The sequence below is a fragment of the Aethalodelphis obliquidens genome, unplaced genomic scaffold (genome assembly GCF_003676395.1).
Source record: "Aethalodelphis obliquidens isolate GAN/ISIS:26980383/991018 unplaced genomic scaffold, ASM367639v1 scaffold53, whole genome shotgun sequence".
In the NCBI taxonomy this organism is placed as follows: domain Eukaryota; kingdom Metazoa; phylum Chordata; class Mammalia; order Artiodactyla; family Delphinidae; genus Aethalodelphis; species Aethalodelphis obliquidens.
The window spans coordinates 14,371,548-14,394,454 of NW_020837997.1; the positions used below are offsets into that span (position 1 = coordinate 14,371,548).

A 22,907-nucleotide genomic window follows, 5' to 3' on the forward strand; every position below is an offset into this window, starting at 1 on the left:
GTGGGTGTCCTGTTTGCAGCTCCGGCTCCCCAGGGCCTGCTCTGGCCTGGGCTGCCCAACTCAGCTGGCTCCCGGGGGACTGGCTCTGCTGACACCGGATTCTTTCCTGGACCATCCAGCTACCTGGCCGACACTCGATCCTGGCCCCACTTCCAGGCCAGTGACCGCTGGCCAGCCTGCTCGGGCCAGGGCCCCAGACTCCCTGCCGACAGACAAGGGGCCGTCTGTGCCGTCTGGAGGGTGTGGTTGCCCGGGGCTCTGCGAACCCCGCAGAAGCCGCCAGGATCCGGGAAGGTGTCGGCACCTGTAGCCCAGAGCTGCGTGGCCAAGAAGCTGACACCAGGAGCCCCGGACCCGCCCCTGCCCACCATGGGGACCCTCCCCTGCGACCCTGCTCCACGGCTGACTCCGGTGGCCCTGGGCCGGCGGACCACCGACTGCCAAATCCCGGAGACTGGTCTGAGGAGGACCTGCGGGGTAGCCCCCTTGGAGAACGGTAGGTGGGCGAGGGGGCCGTGGTGGTGGGACCCTTCCCTGCTCCAGTGCCCCCCACTGGGGTGTCTGGAATGTGTGGGAGCCTGGCTGGAGCAGGCAGTCTCTAGGCCCCTGTGCTTCCCCGAACCTCAGTTTTCCTTCCCGCAGTATGGGTGTGAATGTGGCATTCCTGAGGGCCCGTGAGTTGAGTGTCTTAAAGGCCAGGCACCTTTCCCGGTGCTGAGGGTACAGTGGTCAAGAGAGCAGCAGAGGCCCCGTGGGGGGACGGACACGAGGAAAAACAAGCAAAAAGCCTTTGCAGTGTATTCACTGGTGATAATTGTCTCAGAGAGAGCAGCAGAACCTGGGAGCCTGTGCAGCGGTCCGTGGGGGAGCTGAGCCTCCCTAACTCTGACACTGACCCTGGGATCTCCGTTCCGCCTCAGCCCTGCCACAGTTTCCCCATCTGTAGCAAAGCCGCTGGAGTCAGATTCCGTGGCCTATGTAGCACGGACATTCTTGCAGAGGCCACCAAACGTTGCAACTGTGACAGTGTATCTCTGTGTCCAGGGGTCAGTTTCCCAGCTGTGACAGTGTATCTCTGTGTCCAGGGGTCAGTTTCCCCACCTGTGACTGCGTATCTCTGCGTCTGGGGCTCAGTTTCCCACCTGTGACTGTGTATCTGTGTGTCTGGGCCTCAGCGGTCCCAGGGTGCCCCAGCCCTGCAGCCCCGCCCTCCTGTAACTCCTGTGACTCACAAAGCCCCTGCCACTCCCCCCACCACCCCGGCAACTGCTACTCCCACACCCCTGCTGTGGAGACTGGCTGGGAGGCCAGGTGGGGGCTCAGGGGCTGGTCCCCTGTCTCCTCCCATCTCTTAGGGTGCATGGCCCCAGGCCGTGATCCTCAGGCTTTGGTCGCAGGCTCCGGGCCAGGCTTGTACGCCCTGCCGTCCACCGTCGGCTACATCAACCACGACTGCACCAGGGTGGCTGGTCCTGCCTACTCGCTCTTCCGGAGGCCCAGCGAGGGTAAGGCCGGTGTGGGAGAGGTGGGCCTCCAATCTCCCACCCAGAGTATTTCCTCACCCCCTTAGATCCAAGCTCTCATTCAGTCAGGCAGGAAGCCGGGACAGTGTGCAACGTAACCCCCGCTGTGTGTCCTCAGGAAACCTGCTGTGCTTCTCTGGTCCCTTGTTTCCTTATGGAAGGGGAGTAGTGTGTGGTTTTGCAGGGCATTTGCAAATTCCTTGCTGCTTGACTTGGGCAAGCTGTGTCTGTTTCCCCCTCTGTAAACAATGACGGTACAGTCCTTACCGAGTTGCGGTCAGGATTAAATACACCTTGGATGTCTGGAGACGTTCATTAAGTGAGGATTGGATGCCTTCAAAGTGGCTACAGCAGTGCCTGGTCTCCAGTCAGAGCTCCACAAAGAAGGGTTGTGGGTGTGAGTGCCGCCTCAGGTCCTCAGTCAGCGGGATGGGGGCTCCTGGGCCGTGATGTCCCACGGGGCGCGGGGAGGGTGGAAGGAGAATCCTTCGTGTTTGGACAGGAAAGGTTGGCGAGACAGCAGGCTGTGCGGCTGGCCTGGTCCGTGGGCCACCCCACCTCTGTGATGTCCACTTTCCTCCTGGCCAGAAGGAGTGCGACAGGGTGTCAGTGAGCATTGGATGCAGTGATGGGGCGGACACAGGGCCCCAGCTATAGCCAGCGGCCCATTGTGTGGATGGCGTCACTGCCATGTACCCACAAGCCTGTGCCTTCATGGCGTTGCCCACCCGCTCCTTCACCCACTTGCTAGAGCGCTCGGGGTCCCGAGTGGGCTGGGCTGGGGGCTGGAAGGGTCCTTGCTCTGTGAGGACTTTGCTTCCTGTGGACAGAGGCTTGTTGGGAGGTGCGGCGCCAGCAGCCTCTTCTCAGCCTTCAGAATCAGCAACAATCCCAAACCAAAGTGAGAGAAAACTCAGGAAGCTGCGAGTGGCCCCAGAAGGCAAAGGAGGGAATCAGCGTCACATCTGTCACTAGGAAGGATCAAGAACCGAGCCTATGGCCCAGAGCAACCTGGGTTGCCAGGTTCTAATCCCAGTTACAGGACCCATCCTGGGACAGAGAGACAGATAGGCTGGGGAGTTGGGGGTAGTGGTGGTTACTGTAGACTTCGCCGAGTGCCCAGGGAAGACTTCTGGGAGGTGGAGGCATGGGATCTGGGCTTTGTAGGATGAGTAGGAGTTTGGTGGAGTCCCTGGAGAAGAAGGGGACTCCAGGCAGAGCTTGCAGCATAGGCATCGAGGTGGGAAATGCCATGAGTTGGACTGTGCTCATTTGTCATGAACATGCTTCACGTGTGTGTACTGTGTCATGTGTGCACACATACGCATAGTACTTAAACCAGTTGATCCTTGTCAGACCTACTGCTCTTAGATGCATGTGCATTTATCCTGGAGTGGGCTTGTAGACAGTAACAATGGCAATCATAGTAACTGGTCCCAATTTTTTTTTTTTTTTGAACGCGTTGGGTGTTCATTGCTGTGCGCGGGCTTTCTCTAGTTGCAGCGAGCGGGGGCTACTCTTCATTGCGGTGCGTGGGCTTCTCATTGCAGTGGCTTCTCTTGTTGCAGAGCACGGGCTCTAGGCGCGCAGGCTTCAGTAGTTGTGGCACGAGGGCTCAGTAGTTGTGGCTCGCGGGCTCTAGAGCACAGGCTGAGTAGTTGTGGCACACGGACTTAGTTGCTCCGCGGCATGTGGGATCTTCCCGGATGAGGGATCGAACCCATGTCCCCTGCATTGGCAGGTGGATTCTTAACCACTGCACCACCAGGGAAGTCCCTTTTTTTTTTTTTTTTAAGTCGGTGCATGTTTTCCACTTTCTTTTTTTAAAAAAAAATCTATTTATTTATTTATTTATTACTTATTTGGCCGTGCCGGGTCTTAGTTGCCGCACTTGGGATCTCTGTTGTGGCATGCAGGATCCTTTAGTTGTGGCGTGCGGGATCTACTTCCCTGAGCAGGGATGGAACCCGGGCCCCCTGCATTGGGAGTGTGGAGTCTTAGCCACCGGACCACCACGGAAGTCCCGTGCCAATTATTAAGCACCCGGCGCCGGACCACCCCCTTCCGTGGACCATCTCAGTGTCCATCTTCACATCCTGCTAGCGTGAAGAGGAGGCTGACCTGGGCGAAGAGCTTCCCCAGGACCTGGCTCTCAGAGCCCGACACAAGCCCCTCCCTCAGGTTGGCCACCCGCAGGCTAAGCCCAGGCCCTGGAAGGGCTCTCCTTGGACCCTTACTCGGGCCTGGTTCTCTCACTCTACACAGAATTCTAATGGTCCAGGAGCTGGTCCCCTAGCCCCTGGCAGAGGACAGGTCAGGGGTGGGGCACAGCAAACGGGACAGCTTTGATTGCAGGCACACAGACGGTCAGCAAGACCCAGGCCCCCCAGGTCAGGGCAACCATACCTCAGTGGACTGAGTCCCTGCCCTCCAAGATGGGGCCAGGGGCCTCGGGGGGTGGGAGTGCCTCAGGGTTAAGCAGGGCACCGAGTAGGCGGTGGGGTCATTGGAGGCGCCCTTAGGACCCTGGGCTCCTCTCCCCAGCATCTCCACAGGAGACCAGCCCCGGGCCGGTCTACTTCCTGGACCCGAAAGTCACCCGTTTTGGCCGCAGCTGCACCCCTGCCTACTCCATGCAGGGCCGGGGCAAGTCTCGGGGTGAGTATCTGACCTGTGCTGCCCTACCAGGACCCTGCCCCTTCAGGCCCTCAGTGAATCTCGTGCCTCCGTACTCTTCTCCCCTCCCACCCCCGAGTCCTCAGACCTTCAGTGTCTTTGGAATGACAAAATCCAGTGGACTCAGAAGAGGGGCCAGGGGCTCTGAGAGAACCTGAATGGGTGAAGTGGCCTAGGGTGATGTGATCTTGGGCACATATGGCCAAGGGTGCCACAAGGGCAGCTGGAGCTCACCCTCGGCATCAGGAGACAATAGGGTACAGTGGGGACTGTGGCAAATGCAACCATCCCCTTCGCGGGCTCCAGACAGCTCCCTCTCACCTAGAGCGCATCTCCCATCCACCCACCCTTTCATCTTTGACCTACCACACAGCTACTTGTCCACCACTGATCCATCGATCCATCCATTCATACATTCGCCCATCTATCTACTCACCAACCTACCCACCCATCCACCTATTCATCATCTAATCCACCCACCCACCCACCCACCCATGATCCACCCATCCACGCAGCCACCCATCCACCCATCCACGACCCACTCGTCCGTCCACCCACCCATCCACCCATCCACGATCCACTCATCCAACCACCCATCCACCCTCCCACCCACCCACCCACCCATCCACATCCACTAATTCATCCACCCACCCGCCCACCCATCCACCCATGATCCACTCGTCCATCCACCCATCCATCCACAAGCTATCGATCCAGCTACAACTCCCTGAATCCATCATCTACTCATTCACCCCTCATCCACCCACTCACTACCCACCCTTCTACTCACCCATCCACTCCAACATGTACTAAGCGCATTGCTGAGAGTTGAAGTAGATTTGACACATCCTCGCTTTTTGTGAGACCCCAGCCTGGTGTGGTTAGATCCAGGTGGGGACCATCTCACCTCAGTGTGGCCATGTCTGGAGAGGCGGAGAGACCCACCCCAGGGGGATCTCAGGAAGGGCCGTGAGGGCTCTGCTTAGGAGGGTGCGGGGAAGGCAGCAGGGAGGAGGGGCCTTTCGCACTGTCTTGGAGGAGGGAAAGCAACTCCTGGGCGGTGGGAATGGGAAATGGGAGGCATTCCTGGCAGAGGGTTGAGCTTGGGCAAAGGCCAGAGGCTTGAAAGAGAACAGAGGGAGGTTGGGCTCTGTGAGCTCCATGACGCATGTGGCGACGGGGAGCCACGCCAGGTCCTTGAGGAGCTGAGGACCCTGTCCATTGCCAACCTTCCTGCCCCATTCTTACAGATCTGGAGGTGACGCCCGGCCCCGGGGCCTACAGCCCAGAGAAGGTGGCCCCCACGCGCCAGCGGACACCCCCAGCTTTCACCCTGGGCTCCCGCATCCGCCCGCGGCCCCTGGACACCTCAGTCCCTGCCCCCAACACCTACACCCTGCCTTCCCTCTGGGGCTCCCAGATCTTCACCAAGCCCAGCAGCCCAAGCTACACGGCAGCAGGCCGCACGCCCCCCGTCCGACCCCCGCAGGACCCCACTGAGATACCGGGTCCAGGCCAGTATGATAGCCCGGACCCCAACGCCTACCGTCAGCGCCGGCCGGCCTTCACCATGCTGGGGCGGCCCCGAGCCCCGCGCCCCCCGGATGAGACGCCTGGCCCCGGCACCCACAGCCCCGAGCAGGTCACCATGACCAAGGCCAGGGCCCCGGCATTCACCATGGGCATCCGCCACTCCAAACGGGCCACCACCATGGCCGTGGACACCGCACCCTGATGCCCTTGGGGGACAGGACGCCTGGCCTGGGCTGAGCCTCAGTTTCCCATGCTGTGAAGTGGGGTGTGGGCAGGTGGTGGGCATGCCTAGAAGCCAGGGTGGGGGGAAGGTGCCTCCTTTCTTCCTGTTCTCTGAACCGTCTGAGGTCCTTCTAGGCCACCTGCTTTCTCCAGTCCCGGGGGGGCTGTGACCCCGTGGTCCCGACAGGGAGAGCCTCCTTCCAGCGTCCCAGTTTCTTCTCTCCGGGTCACACCAGGCCAGGTCAGGCCAGGCCAGGTGGAAAAAGGGACACTCTGGTCCTCTCGAGCTGTTGGCTGGAGGTACGGCTTCCTGTGTCCTAGAACTCAGTGTCTGCCCGCTAGGGCCTGGGTCCCCAGCACAGCTTGGGTTTCTGCCAAACTTGGGCTCATTCCTGCTACTCGTGGAAGCACTGAATTCAGCCCCGAATCAGGCTGGAAACAGCCCTGCTGCCCCTTCACACCCTCTAGCTGCTTGCCAATAAATCCCCGTGGCACCAGGAGCTGTCCGCATCACACACACGTTGTCTGTTCATGTCACGGGAAGGAAACCCAAACACTGCTCTCGAGATCCAGACCCCCAACTCTGCAGCCCCTGGGGATCTGGATGGGACCAGAGACAGGATCCAGGGGTACAGGAAGCGAGAGGTGGGGCCACGGCTTTGAGTGGGGGGAGCTAGCCAGGTAGGCTTCTTGGAAGAAGGGACACTGAAGCTGGGCTTTGAAGGATGCATAGGAATCTGATGGAGTCTAACATTTGCCATCAGTAGGTTCCTACCGTGTTCCGGATATCGATAAGATCATCTCACAGTGACTCAGGAGGCAGGTCATGTTTACCAAGGGGAAACAGGGCTTCAGGGAGTTTGGACACTTGTCTGAGGGCACTGAGAGTGTGTGTCCTTCTGATGCCAGGATGTAAATCCTGCCCTTTGGGCTCTGTTCCTGCCGCTCTTTCCCAGGGACGGGAAGGAAACACGTGGATGGAGTCCTATAACCGAACCCTCCATGGGATGACACGTTATAAACCCCAGCCCAGAAAGACCCTAACCCAGGAGCTTGGGAGGGACACAGACTGCATGCACCTCGACTCCCTGGAAGAGAAGACACGGAGCGGGGGGTGGGGTGGGGTGGGGGTGGGCGCAGTAGGCAGGACCTAGAGGGCTCCTGGAGTGGGGGTCAGCTCTCTCCCCCCAGCCTGGGGTGCCAAACTTGAACACACACCCTTCACCCAACTAGGTGGACACATACCAGGACCCCCTACACACACACCTGGGCGGGAACCCAGACTCCCTCCTCTCTCTCCCTCTCCCTGCCCCCCACACCTGGACACACACACGGTCACATCCGCACACAATATACATACAACCCAACCCTCACACAGCCCACAAGTTTGTGGTCCACAACAGACACAGAGCGCACAGAGTCCAGGTGGGGGCTCCAGACCCCGCCAAACGTCCCCCCCCGACACCGACCCAAGGCCACACTGTCCCCGCCCGCTCCTCGCGGACCGCAGGCGCACAATGGCTCCCTAGGCGAGAGGCTCGGGCCTCGGGCATCGCAGCCCCCGGTCCAGCCCGCCGGCCAATGACGGCCGCGCGCGCCCCTCCCGCCAGCCCCCATCGCCGCCTCCTCCCCAGCCCGCGGGAGGCGGCCGCGCGGTGATCTCACCGCTCTGATTTATCGATCCGACCCCTAGCGGCCTCGCCCCTCCTTCCCTTCCATTGCCACCTGCCCCGGCCCCGGCCCCTCCCTTTGTTTCCCGGCAGCCGGCCCTGCCTGGGGCGGGGTTGGAGGGGGAGGGGAGGGGATCGGCCAGCCCCGGGCTGGGAGGCTGGGTCCTGGCGTGACCGAGACCGTCCGCTCCCCGGTGCAGAGGCGGCAACCCTTGAGGCCTTGGCGGACGGACAAGTCGGCAGGCCTGGGAGGCTCAGGCCCTGGAGTTCAGTTGAGTTGATGCCGGACGGGGCCCCCCAGAAATGGAGGAGGAGCCCGTGACCCTCCGGCCCGCGCCCCTGGCTTACAGCCGGGGAAAGTGAGGCCCAGGGCAAGGCAGCGTAGGGCCCGAGTCTGCGCTGCGTGTCCTCGGGCGCACACCCCTTCCCCTCTCGGAGCCTCAGTTCCCCTGTCAGGATATAAAGCAGGGCCTGATTTTCAAGTACTTCCGGCAGGAACAGAGGAGCTAAGCTTAGGGGCTGGGGCGCTCTCCTTCCTTGACCGCGCCTCCGCCCCTCTCCAGACCTCAGTTTCCCGACGGCGAGAAGGGAAGACAGGAAGTGATTTATAAGTCTCTCCCGCCTCTGTGCTTCTAGGAACTCGGGCGACGGGTGGGGGGCGAAGTGAGGGGTCGCTGCCCCGGCCCTGGGTTCGAAACTTCGCTCCCTCCCTGGCTGCCGGACCCGAGTCAGCGCTCGTGCCCTCGGCGGGCCTCAGTTTCCCCAGCCTCCCCGCCGGGCACCGGGGCGCCAAGGGCCGGGGGTCCCAGGGGCGCAGCCCCCCGCGGCTGCGCGCTGGGCCGGACGGATGACATCACCGGGCCGGGGGCGGGGAGCGAGCGGGAGGGAGCGGGAGGGCCTCCTCCGCGCCAGGCTCAGCGCCCGGTCGGGCTCGGTCGGGCGGCCGCGGCCATGACGCAGGGTCCGGGCGGGCGCGCGGCCCCCCCGCCCCCCGCACCCCCGGAGCCTGAGGCGCCCACCACCTTCTGCGCGCTGCTGCCGCGCATGCCGCAGTGGAAGTTCGCGGCCCCAGCCGGCTTCCTGGGCCGCGGCCCGGCGGCGGCGCGGGCTGCGGGGGGCGCGGGGGCGGCGGGGGGAGCCGAGCCCGAGCCCGAGCCGGCCGCCTCGGCCGGCGTCCCGGCGCTGGCGGCGGCGGTCCTGGGCGCCTGCGAGCCGCGCTGCACCGCGCCCTGCCCCCTGCCTGCGCTCAGCCGCTGCCGGGCTGCCGGGGCGCGGGGGTCGCGGGGCGCGCGGGGGGCAGCCGGGCCCCCGGACTCCGCCGCCGACGAGTGGATCCGCAAAGGCAGCTTCATCCACAAGCCGGCGCACGGCTGGCTACACCCGGACGCCAGGGTCCTGGGGCCCGGGGTCTCCTACATCGTTCGGGTGAGTGGGCCGGCGCGACCCTGAGATCCCATCCTCCCCGGAGCCCCAGCCTGGGCACAGGGGCTCCCATCCCCCACTTCTTTCTCTGGGACACTCTGGACCCCGAGAGCCAGGTCTCTTTCCGTCCCTCCTTCTCTCCCCATCACCCTAGACCCCCATCGCCAGCCCGCGCTCAGCGGGCCGCCCCCACTCGGGAGGCGCTGGGGTCCAGGTTCCCACGGCGTCACGTGGGGAGGGGCGGGGAGAGGGCGGCTGGTGGGAGGGTGGCACGCATGCGCGGGTTAAGCGGAGCCCCCGTTCCGTTGGCCACCGTCTGCGGGGGGGGGGGGGAGGATGCGGGTGGGGGCGTCCTGATACCCAGACCCCCACTGAAACCTCCTTCCCAGACTACAGAACCGGAGACCTTGGCCTGAGGTGGGGCGCAGAAAGGCCGGGCCCCGCTAGGCCCCAGGATTCGAGATGTGAGACTCCGGGAACTTGGAAGGTGCTGTAAGGGAACAGGTCTTCATTTGTCCTGGTTTTATTATGAACCTTTTGGACGTACGGAGACGTGGGCCGTTGGCCGGCCCGTACTAGCACCCACGCCTGTGAACGTTGCACGCTCCCCGCTCAGCCTGTCTGCCCCTGTGTGTAGTTTTTGATGAACCGTCAGGAGGCAAGCGGCCCGGGGGAAGACGCTCCGTAAAATGCTTCCGTGCGGCCCCCTGGCCCACCGGGGCCCTGCCCGTCCACAGTTCATTGTCACATCCAGGGTCCGGCAGTATTCACAGCGCCTCAGTCTGGTTTCTGGGGCCAGGATCCTGGAGGTCTGTGTCTTTGCAGTTGGTTGTTTTGTCTTTGGTTCTTTTACAACCTCTCCCCGCCTCGCCCCCCACCCCCGTACTGCGTTGAATAGTATCCCCCCAGATTCATGACCTTAGGAACCCGTGAATATGGTTTTTATTTGGAAATCGAGTCTTTGTCGACATAATCAAGTTAAGATGAGATCACACTGGATTAGGGCGGCGTATTGGATAAGAAGAGGGAGATTTGGACACAAACGCACCGGGAGGGCCCACGTGACAATAGGGGAGAAATGGAGCGATGCATCCACAAGCCAAGGGACACTGAGGGTGGCCGCTCACCACCACCAGACGCTGGAAGAGGCGGGAAGGGCCCTCCCCTGAGCCCCTCACCGCCAGGGAGCAGGGCCCTGCCACACCTTGATTCCCAACTTCCAGCTTCCAGAACAGTAGGGTCAGGGTTAGATTTCTGTTGTGTTAAGCCCCCAGTTTGTGGTGCTTTGTTGTGGCGGCCCCCAGTGGCCTTGACTCTTGTCCATGTGTGGTCCAGGCAGGGTCCACTGCGTCCCGGAAGCCTGTTAGACGTGCCGGGCCTCAGGCTGCCCCAAACGCTGGGTCTCCCTGTTTTCTCCTGGCGTCTTCTAACTTGGCTGTGGCCCCTTCTTTTGCTGAATCTCAGCTTCACTGGATTCAAGACTGATTTTGTAGTGAGATGTTTTGTGGGTGATGCCTTGGGCTTCAAACCACATCCCCTCAGGGGCGAGCTGTGTCTGCCCACCGGCCACGGCCACAGGGATTAGGAGTGTTCAGAATTCAGATACTCGTGTTGTTGAAGTGCAGGCTGTTGGATTATTCCAATGATCTTGATGGTTTTTTTTTTTTTTTTTTTTTGCGGTACGCGGGCCTCTCACTGTTGTGGCCTCTCCCGTTGCGGAGCACAGCCTCCGGACGCGCAGGCTCAGCGGCCATGGCTCATGGGCCCAGCCGCTCCGCGGCATGTGGGATCTTCCCGGACCGGGGCACGAACCCGTGTCCCCTGCATCAGCAGGCGGACTCTCAACCACTGCGCCACCAGGGAAGCCCGATCTTGACGTTTTCATCGATGCAGCAAATATTTAATGCATGCCTCGCCCTGCCAGGTGCTGATGGTATCGTAGGAAATGGGAAAGATCTGATCCCTGCTCTTACGGGGCTCAGATTTCTAGAGGGAGAGGCTGACAGTAAATAAATGAGACAAACAGGGAAATGGCAGACACTGGTAGATGCTGTGCAGAAATTACAATCGAGTGATGTCAGAGCAAGAGACTGGTGGCTGCTTTTAGCCGGGCTGGTGGGCGAGGCGCCTCTCAGGAGATGCCATTTAAGCTGAGACCTGAAGCCACTGCGGCCCCAGACGTGAAACGATTGGGGAGAGAGAGTCCGAGGCAGGGGCTCAGCGGGCACATTCGGGGAGTCGCCGGAGACCCACGTGGTGGGGCTGATGGAGGGAGACAAGAGCAGGAATAAGATTTGGGGGCTGTGGGGAGAAGCTGGGCTTTGGATGGCTCTAGGCAGGGTCGCAGGGCAGCGTTGGAGCTGAAAGGATCTTTCCTGTGGAAATGGGCTGGAGGTGGGGCTGGAAGGGCAGCAGAGAGACCTCGGAGGTGGCTGGGGAGCAGTCGGGTTAGCGGATGCAATGGGCCAGGGCAGCGTGGGGCTGGGGAGAGAGGGACCACAGCATCCACGTTGGAGACAAGCCAGCGGGAGTCGCTGGCTGATGGGTGTGGTGCCCTGACTCAGGCTCCCTGGAGAGGCGCGGCCCCGCGGGGCCTGAACCAGCCTCCGTGGCCTGCTCCTCCCCTGGGAGCCGCTTCTCTCCCTGCACCTGCATCCACCAGGTGTCCTGGGAGCCACGGAGTCCCCTCCCGCTTCACAGAGGAGTGTGAAGTGAAGGCAGGAGCAGCCGTATCCCAGCTTACGCAGGGACAGGCAGGTCCAACCCTGGGTCCTCAAGAGGGGATGTGTGTCCCCACTTATGTAAGGTGGGGAAACGGAGGAACAGGGAGGCAGGGCAGTTACATGGTGAGAATCCAGGACCAGACCCAGAGCTGAGGCTCCTCTCAGAGCCTGAACTCGTTGCCACCTGGCAACTACCAGGGTGGTTGGCAGACTAATGGCCCCAAAGACGTCCCCATCCTGGTCCCGGGCCCCGAGGATGTGTCACCTCACAAGGCAGAGAGGACTTTGCAGGAGGGATTAAGTTAAGAACCCCGAGATGGGGAGGACCCTCGATTCCCTGGGGGGCCCAGCGTCATCCCAGGGTCCTTATAAGAGGGAGGCGGGAGATGCCGCGCTGCTGGCTGTGAGGATGCAGGAGGGGCCGCGAGCCAGGGGTGCGGTCCCTCTAGAAGCTGGAGAAGGCGGGAACCGATGCTGCCCTGGAGCCTCCGGAAGGACCAGCCCTGCCCACGCCTGGATTTAGCCCCGTGAGGCCCCAGTCGGACTTCTGACCTCTAGAACTGTAAGGGAATAACATTTATGTTAAATTTGTGGTAATTCGTTACAGCAGCAAGAGGAAACTAATACAGCAGCTGACTCACCTACCTGATGTCACAGAACCCTCACAAAACCCTGGAATGGTCCCTGTTTTGAGACAAGAAAAGGGAGACTCAGCGAGCAGTGATGCAATCAGGGCACCTGGGTTTCTAGACGCTAGTGTGGAGCCCCCAACCCTGAGATTTCCTACCCAGTTTCTAGGGGAGGAAACGGAGGCGCAGCCGCGTCAAGGAGCCCGGCGAGGGTGGTAGCAGCTGTGGTGCCTTCAGCGGCATCGCGGCAGTCCTGACCCAGAGCAGTTTAGACCCACGACGACATCGATCATCTCACGGGAGAAGCAGCCCCGGGCGGGTGGCGGCTCTGGGGTTGGTTAATTTCACAGCTTGGGGACCCTGTCATGGATTCACGTTCTTTTCATCTGTGTTGGGGGTGAATAGTGTCCCCAACCTGATTTGGAAATAGGGTCTTTGCAGATGTCATTGGGTAAGAAGAGGTCCTCCTGCATTAGGGTGGCCCTGGACCAAGTGACTGGCGGCCTTGAGAGAGAGCCATGTGAGGACACGCGTGCAGACGCTGGCCACGCAGCTCGAGGCCAGGGAGGCAGGAGGGCAGCTACAGCGGAGGCCGGAAGGGGCGGGCGGGAGGGAGCCTCCCCTGTAGCCTCCGGGAGGACCCGGCCCTGCGACACCTGGGTGAGGGGTGTCTGGCCTCCAGGACTGGGAGACAAGAAACGTCTGCTGTTTTGAGCCGTCCGGCTTGTGGGGCTTTGGCACAGCCATCCCCAGAAACGTATGCAGCACCCTTGCCGTGCTTTTCCTTTCTCAGATCAGTTCCTCTGTCCCCTCAGCCTCCAGAAAAGAGCCCTCTCCTGCCAGGTCCTTCTGTGAATAAGGATGCCCTTTCCGGAAAGCCCCAGACAGTGTCCTGTGACGTTCCCTAAACTGCCCGTGGGACTAGCCTAGACCAGTGCCGCCCAGAGGCGGACGTGGAATGTTCCAGGTCCGTGCCGTCCCATTGGTAGCCACGTGTGGCCACGAGCACTCGAATGGGGCTGGGGCAGCTGAAGAACTCAACTTTCAGTTTGCTTCATTTTAAGCTAAGTTCAAGTGGTCGCCTGGCACTCCGCGCCCCTGTTGGACGGCTCTGGTCTAGATGGATACTTGCCCCGTCTGTGGATCCATCCCGTTTCCTTCCATCGGGGCTGTTTCCACGCCGGGCACTTCTCCTTTTGTTACCGAGTCCAAGCTTGTACTGGTCTATGCAGGACAGGCCAGTAAATCGAGAGCCGAGTCGTTGGGGCAAGGAATAGCGACTTGATCTGGAGAAGACAGTGGACGTGCGTCCCGAAGAGCCATCTTCCCTGAGAGAGCGTGCAGGATTCTTCCATACTGAAAGGGGCGGGACTAAAGCCAAGCACTTCCTGGTTCCCAGTCAGCCTCCGGAGGGCAGGTGTTAATTTCTTCCTCCTGCAGGAGGCAGGTTTCCCGGAGATGGGCCACTGTGTTTAATTTAAGCTTTTAGGCAACATCCCCATAGCGATTAGTTTGTAATAGAATACAAGGTTTCTTCCCTATTACACTTTTACGAAAATTCTACTAACAAGCCCTTTCTGCTTTTCGAGGTGCCCTCACCGTGCGCTCTCTCGAGTTTCTCACGAGGAAGGCTTTGAATGGGGCACAGAGAGACCTAGAGCTGCCCCAGGGGCCCAGGCCTGGCTGTCTCCACCGCCCAGTCTTTCCTGAAGGCTGGTCTCGTAGGTGGTGGTGTGTGGGGAACCTTGGGAGGTTAGCTGTGCTCAGGTGTTTTTAGCTGCAAATGCAGCTGATTCCTTGAAGGCAATGGGGTAGGATGGCTCCAGGGTGGATTACTTCAATGACTTGAGCATACCCCTGAAGCCCCAGGTCTTTCCATCTTTTCCACTGCCGTCTTCAGCATGCTGGCTTAACCGTCCTCATGGTCACAAAAGAGCGGCCACAGCACCAGATATCGCATGCAGATCCAGCCATGTCCACTGGAAGAAAAGGCCATCCCTTTCGTTCTTCTCCCCACACCTCGCTGGCCGGAGGTGTCAAGTTCCATTCGTGGCAGGGGAGGTGGGCCACCAAATTGGCTTGAACCAATGGTGAGCAGAGTGTGGTGCCCAGACCTCGGGGAACTTGTTATAAATGCACATTCTTGGGCTCCACCCCAGACCTGCTGCGTCAGAAACTCTGGGGTGGGCCTGGTGAACGATGTTTTACCAGCCTGCCGGCTGATTCCAACACCCACTCGTGTTTGAGAACCACCAGCCTGAGCCAGCTGCTTGCAATACCGTTGAATTAACCACTGCTCATTTATAACTAGTGTTTGGTAACCTCCACCCTGAAATGGACATCACGTATATAACACCTACCTGCACATTTATCCCCCCCAAAATCAATACGAGGTAACAAAACAGCAATAAAAAGGAGAAACACAGAGGCAGCAATTCACAGTAACATAGAATATGTTTCAGTGTGTAAACGCGTAAGCTTCTCTAGGCGCACAGCGACAGAGACAGGAGCCACCGTTCACACGACAGCTACAAACAGCTCCAGGGTTACTCTGGCAGCTCCAGTACCACCATTAGAGTTGCTGCAGGCCGTGTGATTCTCAAAACAGCGGACAACTCTTGGTAAAGCCTGAACGACACACGATGAAGCCTTCTGTTAACATACAAGATAGTTTCAAGTTTCATTACATTCGATGCGTACTAAAACCATACCAGAAAGTTAAGCGTAGAATTACTATGTGATCCAGAAATTCTACTCCTTGGTATACACCCGAAAGAGCCGGAAGATGATAAGTATATGACTGGCTATATGGGTGAGGTTGAGTGAGTGTGTGTGTGTGTGTGTGTGTGTGTGTGTGTGCATCTAGGGAGGAGATAAGTATTTTTCTCTTTTGGGAATTGAGCAGGAACTCAGATATTTGCACACCCATGTTCATAGCGACACTATTGACAACAGCCAAAAGGCAGAAACACCCAGCTGTCCGTTGATGGATGAATGAATAAAACGTGATCCAGCCACACAGTGGAACATCACTCAGCCTTAAAAAGGAAGGCGGTTCTGACACCTGCTACACCAGGGATGAAACTTGAGGACGTGACGCTCAGTGAGAGAAGCCAGCCACAGCACAGATACTGTGTGATTCCAGGCACAGGGGGTCCCAGCGGGAGTCACATCCACAGAGACAGGAAGTAGACGGTGGGGGCCGGGGGCTGGGGGAGGGGTGGGGAGTCGGCGTTTCACGGGGACAGAGCTTCAGTTTGGGGAGATGGGAAAGTTCTAGAGATGGATGGTGGGGATGGTTGCACGACAACGTGAAGGTGCTTAGTGCCACCGAGCCGTGCGCTTACAGACGGTTAAAATGTTAAATTGAACGTTACGTGTATTTTGCTGCGGTAGAAAAGAAAACAAACAAAAAATGCCCTTAGATGCTTCGAGTTCTGTGTAAAATGGTGTTAGGTTGGAGTCGTGGTGAATGGTGAGGGCTTTTCACAAACGCGAACGCCCAGGAGGATGCTCGGAAGTCCTTGGGGACCCAGGACCAGCGTCAGTGCAGGGCTCCCCAGATTTTGGAGGAGTGCGCCCCACGATTTTGCAGGCTGCCCCTGAGTTTGTGTCGGCCCTCAGCTGGGCTCGTGATGCTCGCGGCGGGCTCGCCTTGTGCGTTTTTGGCAGGGAGCATGGAGGCCGGTTCTGCCAGCCTCTGTGCGTCTGGTCGGGAGGCAGGGGTGCCCGTGCATCCCGACGCGGCTGCTGGAAACTTTGATCGCTTGGTGTACGGGGGAGAGTGGCGTCCCCCCAGGTTCATGTCCGCCGGGCCTCAGAATGTGACTTCATTTGGAAATAGGGTCTTTGCTGGTGCAATGAGGTTAAGGTGAGGTCCTCCTAGAGCAGGATGGACCCTAGATCTAGTGTGACTGATGTCCTTCTCAGAAGAGGGAAATCTGGACACAGACACACAGGGAGAGGCCACGTGACCACAGAGGAAGGGGCCGGAGGGATGTGTCTGCAAGCCCAGGCCTGCTGGCCACCACCAGTAGCTGGAAGAGGCAGGAAGGGCCTCCCTTGGGCCTCCAGCTGGGGCGCGGCCCTGCTTCACCTGGATGCTGGGCATCCGAGCCCCAGGACTGGGAGCCACGGAGTCTCTGTTGTTCGAGGCCGCCCCCCAGGAGACTAACGCACTCAGTTAAGGCGATGTTTCTCCCTGGTCAAGGCCCCATTTGTTTCCGTTATAAGCAACACATATCTGTGGGGATGTACTTTTTTTTGGTCAGACCTTTAAAAGGGAAGGGTAACGTAGGTGTGTTCAAATGTGCAAAGGCAGTCCGCTGCTGCCCGGGGCCCCCTCGCCGGCCCCACCAAGTCCCCACCATCCGGGCCCCTCCGCCCAGAGCCTTGTGTGTCTGTTCCTCAACTGCATCTGTGGAGGGGGGACTCTGACACTCTGCAAGCAGCCTGGTGCCCAACAAACGTTCACTAACTCGTCTTAGCAAAAATGGACAGTTCTGCCTGGATGGACACTTTTCATTTTGCTAATTACATGTTTATTTTAATGGTTATTAGGAAACACTGCTAGGCATCAAACCCAAGTTTTATGGTAGCAATATGCAGTTTCCTCTTTTCTTCATGTACATTTTTTCTTTCTTTTTTTTTTTTTTTTTTGGTCGCACCATGCGGCTTGTGGGATTTTAGTTCCCCGACCTGGGGTTGAACCCGGGCCCTCGGCCATGAGGGCTCAGAGTCCTGAACATGGAATGCCAGGGAATTCCCACTCATGCACATTTTCTTTTCTTTTTCTGTTTTTGCTTTCTCCTTTTTGTTTTTGTTTCCCCATGCACATTTTTTAAAAAACTGAGATGTAATTCAGTGTCATAAAACTTACTCATTTAAGCTGTAAGATTTAGTGGTTCTTAGTGCCCGTGCAGATTTGTGAAACACTCATTATGATCTAGTTCCAGAACATTCTCATGACCCCAGAGGAAGCCCCGTCCCCATGAAGTCACTCTGCACCCCCTCCCTGTCCCCTGACAACCAGGAACCCACTCCCTGTGTCTGTGGATTGGCCTGTCCTGGACGTTTCCCATCAGTGGAATCACACGCCGTGTGTCCTTCTGTGTCTGGCTTCTCTCACTGAGCGTCGTGTCCTCAGGGTCCATCCACGTGGTAGCGAGTGGCGGGGCTTCTCTCCTTTTCATGGCCAAGTAACGTTCCAGTGTGTGGACGGATGACATTTTGTTTATCCATTCACCAGTTTATGGACTTTGGGGGGGTTTCCTACTGTTGCCTTCAGAAATAAACTCAGTTATGTTTATAAATGGAGTTTATTTAAAATGAAAACGCTAAGTAGTAATGGTACAGGACCTATAGCACCGTGAGGGGTGGCGCGTCCTGCGGGGAGTGTGGTGAGCTGGGTGCTCGTCCTGTGTCCGCCCTGGTGTGCTGTGTGAACTCGGCTGGGTCCCTTTCCTGCTCTGAAACTCAGTTTTCCCACTTGTAACTCAGTTTTCCCCTTACATCCTAGGGCCGGCTCTGGGTGGCCTCTGTTTCTGCGTTGGCGAAGGGGAAGGTGGGCTGCAAATCTGCCGTTTGGGGTCCCCACCCGGCCTTCTCTGTCGGTCTCCCGGGGGCAGCTGTAACAAATGACCACACACTGGGCAGTTAAAACTACAGAAATGTATCCTCTCCCGGTTCTGGAGGCCAGACGTCCGAAATCAAGGTGTCGGCAGGCTGGTTCCTTCTGAGGCTCTGAAGGAGAGTCCGTCTCCAAGCTTCTGGGGCCGCAGCCCTGCCTCCAGCTCCACATGCTTCTCCCTGCGTGTCTGTCCCTCAGCCCCCCTCTGCCTTTCTCCCGTGAGGACGTGTGGCATCGGATTTAGGGCCGATCCTAAATCCAGGACCGTCTGACCTTGACATCCTTAACCTGGTTGTATCTGCAGAGGTTCCCTTCCACTAAGGTCCCTCTCACAGGCTGTGAGGCTGGGCATGTGGACGGAGCCTCCTGGGGCTGTCACCCACACACCACGGCTGGCCTTCCGAGACGTTGGGGTCCTAGGTCAGAGGTCGTACTCCCTGGCAGGACCAAGGCTCAATTTGACCTCTGCCTTTTTTTTTTTCTTCTATCTAAAAATAAAAATTCCTTGTCATTGTTTACAAATCGGGGTGTTGCAGGCAAAGGCCCTGGATTTCAGGTGGTCTGGCAGCACTGGGCCCCTCTGGCCCCCGAGTGTGTAGTTTGCTGCCGTCTTCACCGCCTCCTGCAGGGCCGGGGCACGCTCCAGAGCCCAGGCTGTGGGTTCAGATCCTATTTCTGCCGCCTACGACCTGTGACTGCCAACGGGTTACAGAGCCCTCGGGGCTGTTTCCTGAGGGGTCATGTTGCTGCGCAGTGCGGGCTTGGGGTGGAGCGGGTTGACAGGTCATGTGCGCAGCACACTTGGAACAGGGCCCGGCATGCGACAAGCGGCTTATCAGTGTCATCGCTGCCGGCAGGCGCTTCAGCCACCTGCTTACCTTCCCTGCCTTCGTAGTGTGTTCTCCACCCTCCGGGAAGGGGACCCGTGTTGCATCTCCTCTCCTGTGCAGTTGAGTCATGCACCCACTTCACCCGGGGGGGCTGGGGGTACTGGGAGGATTTCAGTCACACAACCAGAATGAGCTGTACACTGGTTAGGGTGAATTAGACCCCTCAGACCCTGGGGCCCTGCAGCACGGATGCCCCATGCAGACGCATGCTCTGTTAGAGGGAGGGTACCTGTTGAGCCGCCAGCACCCAGCAAAGCTGTCCACTCAGTGTGAGAGTCTGCTTTGGGGGCCGGGGCCACAGCTAATTCTCTTCAAGGTTCTACATGTCTAACGCACGCCTGGCACATAGTCCCTGAGGACCTGTCTATCCGTCCCTCCATCTACCTGTCCATCCATCACCCATCCATCATCCATCATCCTTGCATCATCTGTCATCCATCCATCCATCTATCCATCCATCAATCCATCCATCATCCATCATCCATCCATCATCCATCATTCACCCATCCTCCATCCATCATTCATCCATCGTCCATCATCCATCCATCATCCATCATCCATCCATCATCCATCCATCATTCATCCGTCCATCCTCCATCCATCCATCATCCACTCATCATCCATCCTCCATCCATCCATCATCCATCATCCTTGCATCATCTGTCATCCATCCTCCATCCATCATTCACCCATCCTCCATCCATCATTCATCCATCGTCCATCCATCCATCGTCCATCATCCATCCATCATCCATCATCCATCTTCAATCCATCCATCCATCATCCATCATCCACTCATCAGCCATCCTCCATCATTCACCCATCCTCCATCCATCGTTCATCCATCCATCCTCCATCCATCCTCCATCCATCGTTCATCATCCATCATCCATCCTCCATCCATCCATCCTCCATCCATCCATACATCGTCTATCATCCATACAATGAAGGTGAGACACATCAGTTCACCTCCCTGCTTAAAGCTGTCCCATGGCCCCCCAAGTTGGTCACAATGAAACCCAGCCCCTCATCACAGCTCCAGGGTCCCACATCCTCTCATCTCTCATTGCTCCAGCCACACTGGAGTGAGTCTGGTCTCTCCAAGCTGGTTCCCGCTTCTGGCCTGTACTTGCTGTTCCCTTTGGCCTGGATCTTCACTTGCCTTACTCCCTCTCTTCTCCTGGTCACTGTCTAGGGAGCTTCTGCTGTGTAACGAACCATCGCACAACCTAGTGCGTGGAAACAACACACACTTTTTATTTCCTGTGGTGCTGTGAGTCGGCTGGGGCTGAATGGTCTCCTCCTTCACATGGCGATTGGCTCCATGTCAGCTGGGGAGATGGGGGTGGGCCATGTGTCTCGCCATCAGGCAGGGTACCCCGGCAGGGTCGCAGGGTCCCAAGAGCAGCAGGGGAGCAAACTCCGGTGACGGGTGACGGCGCCTGTCCGTGTGCTGCTTGCATTACGGCCAACCCAGGGCCTGGATGGGGGAGGGGAGGAACTGGTGGCCACTTTTACAGTCAGCCAATGGCATCTGTAGAAGCAGCTACTGTGTCCTGCTAGAGCTTGTCACCCACACGTGTGCATGCGCACACACACAAACACACAGTGTCCGCACGTGCTGTGTACACGTGTGTCCTCCTTGGCCCCCTTGTCCACACAAAAGGCACTGTGGCTCCTAGTCGGCACCTTGCTCTTTTTACAGCTGCAGACTCTTCCATTCCCAGCACCGCGATTTATTTCGGTTCAGCAAAGATACAGGCTGCCCAGCTAAATGTAAAGTTCCCATGAACACGAACAATTGTCAGTATAAGTATGTTTTGTGCGTTATTTGGGACATACACTAAGAAGATATTAATCGTTTATGGGAAATGCCAACCTAACTGGCGTCCTGGGTTGGACCTCAAAACCCTAGATGTGTCAAGTTTTGGGGTGTCTGCAATTTATTGTTTATTCCTCCAGTGCTGCAAGTCCCGCAGGAAGGGAGGGGCAGGCGGCCGGAGGCAGGGCACCCCCGGGGCCAGCATAGGAAGGCATGCTCCGCACCGGGCTGTGGTGGCAGTAAATACCCGCGCACCTGCCCCAGCACCAGTCCTGCCGGGGTGGGGGTGGGGTGGGGGCGGAGCCCTGGGGGGAAGGTGGAGTATGGCTCCCAACAGCCACCTGTGCACACATAGGGAGCCTGCAGACTGGTGTGTCTGTGGGATAAAGTCCTCAAAATGGAGTTTCAGGGTCAAAGCATGTGTGCGTGTATCATTTTTTAAAAGCCGAGGGGACTTCCCCGTGGCACAGTGGCTACGACTCCATGCTCCCAGTGCGGGAGGCCAGTTCGATCCCTGGTCAGGGAACTAGATTCCACATGCATGCCGCAACTAAAGACCCCGCATTCCGCAACTAAAGATCCTGCATGCCGCAATGAAGATCCCGCATGCCGCAACTAAAGAAAAAAGATCCCACATGCTGCAACTAAAAAATCCTGTGTGCTGCGACTAAGACCCGGCACAGCCAAATAAGTAAGTAAATAAATAAATATTTTTAAAAATTGAGGTAAAATTCACATAACTAAGTTAACCATTCACCATTATTTATTTATTTTCTTTCCTTCTTTCTTTTTTTTTTTGGACTGTGTCAGGTCTTAGTTGCGGCACACGGGATCTTTCGTTGCGGCGCCCGGGCTTCTCTCTAGTTGTGGCCTGTGGGTTTTTTTTCTCTCTCTAGTTGTGGCTCGCGGGCTCCAGGGTGCATGGGCTCTGTAGTTTGTAGCACGCGGGCTCTCTCGTTGAGGTGCGCAGGCTCAGTAGTTGTGGTGCGTGGGCTTAGTTGCCCCGTGGCCTGTGGGATCTTAGTTCCCCGACCGGGGATCGATCCCGCGTCCCCTGCATTGGAAGGCAGATTCTTTACCACTGGACCACCAGGGAAGTCCCTACCATTAACCTTTTGTTTTTCTTTTTTTAATTTTATTTTTAAAATTTATTTATTTTTGGCTGCATTTGGTCTTTGTTGCTGCACGCAGGCCTTACCCAGTTGCGGCGAGCTGGGGTCACTCCCCGCTGCAGTGCGTGGGCTTCTCATTGCGGCGGCTTCTCTTGTTGCAGAGCACGGGCTCTAGGCGCGTGGGCTCAGTAGTTGTGGCTCGCAGGCTCTAGAGCGCAGGCTCAGTAGTCGTGGTGCACGGGCTTAGCTGCTCCGCGGCGTGTGGGATCTTCCCGGACCAGGGCTCGAACCCATGTCCCCTGCATTGGTAGATGGATTCCCAACCACTGCGCCACCAGGGAAGTCCCCCATTGATCGTTTGAAATCACAGTACAGTGGTATTTAGTACATTCACAAGGTTCTGCAACCACCAAATCTATCTAGTTCCAGAACATTCCATCAACCCAAAAAAAACCCCGTCCCCGTTAGCTGTCACCCCCTACGCCCCTCCCCAGCCCCTGACAACCATGAACCCACTCTCTGTCCCTGTGGATTTTCTTGTCCTGGACGTTTCCCATCAATGGGATCACATGACAGACTCTGCAAATGGCTGTGCCAGGTTCCCTCCCAGCTGTGCAGACAGCACGTTGGGGGGTGCTGGTGGCCGTCGTCTGGCCACCCTGCCCCACCCCTCCCCCGGCTGTTCCTGCCTTCTCTGTCCCTCAGCATCGTCTCTTGGAGATTTTGAATTACCGAATTACCTTCCGTGGAAATGGTAATCTGGGCAGGGGTGGGCACACTCTCCCTGGAAAAGGTCAGACAGTCAAAGCTTTGGGCTTCGCGGGCCAGACGTCCTCTGTCCCGGACCCTGGGGACGCAGAAGTGAACAGGGTCGCCACCGTCCAGCCCTCCTGAGGTGACCTTCTAGTGGAGCAGAAAGAGAATGAACAGCAGATGGTTAAACGAACAGCCAGGAGTGAGCCTGGAGGAATCCACCGCTTCCAGGGAACAACTCCCTTACAGTCAGGGAGGGCAGCTCTGAGGAGGTGACCGGGAGCCTGGAGCTGGGGAAGGAAG

The 22,907-nt window shown here is 58.2% G+C and overlaps 2 protein-coding genes across 4 annotated transcripts in view; both read left to right on the plus strand.

Moving 5' to 3' along the window:
- Positions 1–369: 369 nt before the first annotated feature.
- CIMAP1D (CIMAP1 family member D) lies at positions 370–5,934 on the plus strand. Its single transcript, XM_027086033.1, has 4 exons — positions 370–496; positions 1,398–1,505; positions 4,068–4,181; positions 5,450–5,934. The coding sequence occupies exons 1-4, from the start codon at positions 370–372 to the stop codon at positions 5,932–5,934; spliced, it is 834 nt and encodes a 277-aa protein (XP_026941834.1).
- Positions 5,935–8,553: 2,619 nt separating this feature from the next.
- Positions 8,554–22,907, plus strand: part of SHC2 (SHC adaptor protein 2) — a 30,375-nt gene continuing 16,021 nt past the window's right edge. The window contains exon 1 of one of the 3 annotated variants that reach the window (XM_027085705.1): positions 8,554–9,049. In XM_027085705.1, the coding sequence (XP_026941506.1) occupies positions 8,576–9,049 (474 nt within the window). In that variant the 5' untranslated portion in view covers positions 8,554–8,575. The remainder of the gene's footprint in view (positions 9,050–22,907) is intronic. The other 2 variants (XM_027085702.1, XM_027085704.1) reach the window with 2 other exon arrangements.